This window comes from Geospiza fortis, unplaced genomic scaffold (assembly GCF_000277835.1).
Source record: "Geospiza fortis unplaced genomic scaffold, GeoFor_1.0 scaffold112, whole genome shotgun sequence".
Classification (NCBI taxonomy): domain Eukaryota; kingdom Metazoa; phylum Chordata; class Aves; order Passeriformes; family Thraupidae; genus Geospiza; species Geospiza fortis.
In genome coordinates this window covers 28928232-28934002 of record NW_005054298.1, presented here as the reverse complement: position 1 = coordinate 28934002, position 5771 = coordinate 28928232, and the positions used below count along the sequence as shown (strand labels likewise).

The 5771-nt window shown below is 38.4% G+C and overlaps 1 protein-coding gene across 1 annotated transcript in view; it reads right to left on the bottom strand.

Moving 5' to 3' along the window:
• SLC40A1 (solute carrier family 40 member 1) overlaps positions 1-5771 on the bottom strand; it is a 16818-nt gene that overhangs the window by 10300 nt on the left and 747 nt on the right. The window contains exons 2-4 of the mRNA XM_014307314.2: positions 5541-5608; positions 1223-1382; positions 294-409 (exon numbers count right to left, since the gene is read on the bottom strand). Of these exons, the coding sequence (XP_014162789.2) occupies positions 294-409; positions 1223-1382; positions 5541-5608 (344 nt within the window). The remainder of the gene's footprint in view (positions 1-293; positions 410-1222; positions 1383-5540; positions 5609-5771) is intronic.

Genomic DNA, 5771 nt, shown 5'->3' with positions numbered 1-5771 from the left:
GAGAAAACTGATGGACATCTCCACCTTCTACAAAAGCAGAAAAGACTTATATTTGATTTCATACATTTCAGCATTATTCTTCACACAAAACAAGACCAAGTCTACAATTTCTAGCAGAAAACAATCATCATCTCTGTTTACCTAACAAGTGCCGTTTCATTTGCCAGTTTTGGCTCCCAGAAATGTCTGTACAGATTAAAGAATTAAAGATTAAGATAAAAATTCATCCATCTCCCATGCTTCCCAAAGTTTCTTCACAAATTAATTTCTTATTAACAAGCTGAAGCACTCACAAGAAGCCATCCGTGGTATAATGTCAAGAGCTGTGTCTTAAACAAGAAGATAATCATCAGGATAACACCACACAGGATGACAGATGAATTCTGCACAACCAAGGATGTCTGGGCCACTGTTTTAAACCAAACAGAGAGCAACAGTTATGAACATAAGAATGAGCAAACCAGAGCCTTAAGGTGGACATAATTAAGGAACACACAGAGATTAAACAGCCTTGTTTTCCTAGTCTGCCCCAAAACATAAGTGGCAAAAGTATACTTTATAGTAGATTTTGAATCTTCCATTGTCTTAGAGAAACAAACTAATGATTAATGTAACTTTGTAGCTCTTGATTTACACTCAAAGTAGCTCTTCTCTCAAAGTCCCTCTTTAAATGCTGACACTATGCTTCAAGAAGAAAAAACCTAGCTCAAGCCTCTAAAATTCAACTTCAACCTACTATGGAAAGGTTACTATTTTGAAAATGTTTGGAAAGTAAAAATTCATTTGATGAACTTGATCCCATTTTCTTTTTAAAACAGACTAGATCATACATACAATATGGTTAATGCAAATGCAGTGTGTTAACACTCAAGTGAAAGATGTTTGTATCCAGACAAAAGACAAAAATGCATGTGTATGTTAGTGTTTTAATGTAAACAGAATTTGATCTGTAGCCCTTAGAGTTACATATTTTTTACCTTTTGTGTTTCCATGCATCTCTACTCATCACATGGGTTTGGCCTGAGTAACAAACATCATGACTTAAAACTGTTTTCCACCTGTCTTTGAGAGTATTTCTGTATAACCATCACCACTCTGAAACCATCTGCCCTTCTTAGAAGACATGAGCAAGCCTCATTCTCATATTTGACTTGAATTAACTGTCAGCTTCACCTTTTAAACATGAATTTGGAAGGCAAATAACCTGCTCAAGGCATCTAACCTTTGAGCCTGGAGTTCTTGTCCACCCAGTCTCCAATAAGGGCTCCCAGGAGAAGAACTGATCCCGCCACAACCAGGCCATAGACTGCAGTCAGGAGCAAGCTGTTGCCATAAAGTTCAACCAGGAACACAGACACAGCAAAATGCCACATCCGATCTCCCTTGAAGAGTAAGAGAACATACACATTACTGGTTGCTCTTTAGGTACATAAGTTCACTGTTTTACTAAAGCTCTGCCAAAAGTCTGGACTAAAATAGAGGTTTGTTACATGTACAGAGGTGGCACAGGGATTTTGTGGTTGTTGGCTTCTTAGGAGGTTTGTTGATTGATACATCCTGTCACCATTGATTTTATCCCAGTGTCATTAAGATCATCTATCCTAATCAAGTGGATCATTACAGCTTGTAATACCACAAATCCAAAAATCTCAGATATTTTCTATTAGTATCTTACTGGACAAAGTCTGTCACCAGCCACATCCAACAAGCCTCAAAGAGCTTACACAAATTCTCCGGCACAGATCAAATGCTAACAACAGATTTACCATCACTATTTAAATAACTTTTCAAGGCAGCAGTTTGCTCTTAGATGATCAAAGCTTAACTGCTGCTTTATAACACAAGAGTGAGTCAAGTGGAAACAAGTCATCATACAATTCAGGACAGATATAGGTAAATGTTAACTGAAGTTTCTAGAATCAATGGACTTCAGCTGTTTTTAGTGTTCAGCACTGGCATATTACTCAGAGGAGGTAGAAAGGCATAGCTCATTTAACCTGTTGTAAACTCACTGCTTGTTCAGCCTACTGCTAATTTAACCTAGTGCTTAAAATAAAACACATTCATGTCCTGATAACCACTTGCTACAGGTACAAAAAGGATGCCCAAATTGTTAAACACATCCAAGTGAAGTCATTTTCATTCTATTCAAAACATTCTCAGGTTTGCTAATAAATACATGGAGGTTTTTTTTGTCACATCTCACTTTACTTTTGAATATATCGCAGCAATAGATGACAGAAAATCCTTTCTGTAATCAGTAAAAAACCAGATGAATAGAAATCATTCATACCATTCTAGGGCACACAGGTTGTTTAATAAGGGTCCCTAACATTAGTCTCCTACAAACCAAACATGAAACTGTTTTCTTCTGTTGCCTTATCTTAAATAAATAGTTGCTATGTGATACAGCAAAGAGTACAAATTTCTAAGGACCTCAAATATTCGGAAGGGCTGGGGGAGGTGACATAAAAGAACTTTTAAAAATCAAAGCCAGCCAAATCTAACTATGTAACGCAGCAATCAAAAGCTACATAAAAAGCACACTATTTGGAGGGTCAAAATAACTGCAAAGTGTGATTAGCCCTCAGTACAGTACAGACACAAAAAGCACTTGCCTTTTAATGTTATTTGAGTTCACTGGAGTTTTCTGCAAACATTGTAACATGTAAACTTTGATACTTGTTTCCTTAAACACAGGCTGAAAAAAATTATACTCCAATCATGGGAAGAAAAATTCCATCTTTCCAAATAAAATCCCCAGGGTATTTTGTATGCTTTTTTAAACTAAATTGACAAATGTTACTATAAGCATGATCATCTTGTGTCTCCTCTCATCTATTATAAACCATTTTTCACTCAAGAGACACCTAAAGCCTTCTGTAAATATGTTCCACTTACATTCCATGGCTAGTTAGCAGAAATACATAGAAAATATCCCAGCAATGAATCCACAGGCATATCATTTCTCAATTCCAGCTTTCACTTAAATTTAATATGGCCTCCTGAGATGGTACTTTATAGGAATTTTACTTAAAATACATGCAGGTGAATTAACCCAGATAACTGTTTATTAAGCTAGAAAAACAATTTAAAAAAAACCTTTCATATTAAGTTTGGCTTTTTTCTTTAGGCATAGATGTTTCAGTTACTGGATTCTGAGAAAAAGAAAAAGGCATTTTTAAAAAAACTTAAGCACGTTCAAGTTAGTAGTCATGTCACTACTGTTGGAGTGAAAAACTGAATCTCATTTCAAACTCATGGAAAGGTTAATTTGACTCCAGAGACATCATGATTTTGCTGTAGTTATCTGAAAGCCGGTGAACACTGTTCAACTTTATCCAACACATTTACCCAGAGTATTTTGATCAGGCCAACCCACAGAGAAGATTTTTGGGGAAACCACAGCTGTTATAACCAGAAAGTATGATTTTCTTTCAAGAATTAAAAACCATAAAGAATAGGCAAAGATAAAGGAAAAGAACAATATTAGTGGATTGCAGAGCTTTGTAACAAGTGTGTCATTTCAAGCTAAGAGCTCATGAAATTTGAACAGCAAATATTCTTTAGAGAAACAGGCAGATCCTTGATTACATACACTTACTTCCACCTTAAAATGTGGCTTTTTGAAAACTTTTAATTAGTTACAGCTATTCAGCATCACTATCCTTTTAAAGACAACTCCTCCCCTTCTGTAATTATAATTACCCTTATACTGAATGTATACAATCCACGTCAGAACTGAAGCCAACAAGTTGAGGAATAGCCAGGCCACCACCTACTGCCAGCCTCCTGAGGCCTGAGGGGCACAGATAAGGCTGGGAAGTTGGAATCAGCTGATCTCCTGGAAAACATTGAGCCTGACACCAACAAGGAGAATCCAGCTCCATGCTGCTCCTTTATTGCTGAGGGACAGACAGCAACAGTATAAGGTCTGGGACTCCAGTGCAGCATTGCTGGCCAGCCTATTAAGACCCCTGAGGCCAGGCACACATTCAAACACTTGACTGAGCAAGGGCCCAACAGAGTCTAGACTTTGTTCAAGTCTGAACATGCCTGGAGATGTGACATGTTTAATCATTTACAGCTTCTCTTGGCGTTTGGGCATGGCATAGTAACACAGAAACCCAATCAGCTCCCTCAGTTACAGCAAAACCCCATTTCTCTTGGGTTTTATGTTGTGGACAGAGCCATTCTAAAACAATGATCTATTACTTGGTGTTCTGACGAGTCAGGTATTTGTTTACTGTTTCTGGTAGCAAAAACCTTTATACTACAGGAACACCAAAGCTTAGGAGATACAAAAGGTGAAGTCCTGCACCCAATTCTGTCAAAATAAGCTATTGCAAAATAACTTCTGTTGTTTGAACAGATTTGGTTGGGGGTATTTTGAGTCAGGACTTTCAGCAGAAAACCCACCAGGACCTGACCAGGTTATATTAACACTGATAAACAGACATCTTGTAGTCTATCACTTGTTACTTTGTGCAAGATTGTTTTCCAACTCTGCTTTGCCACCTTTACTCAGGGACTTGGAGCAAGCCCACCACAGAGCTGGGAAGCACCGGCCAGAGTAAGCAGGGTCGGCCAAATTGCCAGTGAGGCACTTTGTGGGCATGACTGACAAAAACTGTGGCAGGAAATAAGCCCTGACTTCTGAAGGAGCTGTTTGGCTCACTGCTTTTTAATATTAACAACTGCCAAAATATTGCATTTGTTTAAACAAACATTTGATACCACTCAAAGACGGCTTTCATTAAGAGAAACATCAGTATGACCTTTCAAGTTAGCGAAAGCAAGAAGCTCCAGAGTCAGGCATGCGCTGTTGTAACTGGAGATCAGCCATTTGTTCAACACATACATCAAACCAATCCAAATGTTCCAACACAGGACCAAAACACAGAACAAAGAAAATGGAGGGGAACCTACCATTTATTTTTCAACCAAGCCATTGTATGGAGACTTAAGCTTGTGTTAAAATACACACATATTCTGAATTTTATTCTGTGGAACAGAATCAGACTGTCTATCATTAGTGCATATGTTAAGGTAGTTTTTTTTTTAGTATTCTTCAAGTGAGAAAAAGTCATATTAACACAGAAAGAAATAATTTCAGGAGGCAAGCAATTTTACAGAGGACAACTCCTTATGCTGTCAACAAGTTAGCTCGTGAGTGGCAGTATAGAGTCCATTGTAAACACTAAGCAATTCCGATTAGTAAATATGAGTCCTTTCCATATAATGCTGCAATGGGCTGTCTCTCATTCTGCTCCTCTATAAGGTCACTGGTTCTACAGTTTTTTAAAAACATTAAATGGTACAGAACCAGTCCTTCCAAAAATTGACTACTGCACTATAACTAAACCTCCTGCAACATACGTTGTAAAGATTATGAAGACTTTTAACAGCAAGGTGTTGTAACAAGACCTCTACGGTGGTGTGCTAATTTGTGAAGATTTTTGGAAAGCACCAATAAAGCTCAGGTAAATCATAGCCAGATTAATAAAAACCTTCTTCTACCAGGCCAGTATTTTACTTACCCAAGTGGACAGTGCATGTCCAAGATAAAGAAGAAACTTTGCAGACGTAAAATAGGCAATCACAGATCCTAAATGAGAAATAAGAAACAGATGCTAAAGCAAATGGGGGCACATCCACCGCATTTCGGCACAGCAGGCGCAACTCGCTGCCGCGGACACCGTTCTGAGAGCGGAGGCGCCACCGGGACACGGCGCGATTTGGTGCCCCCCACCCGCGGGCATCCCCGCCCG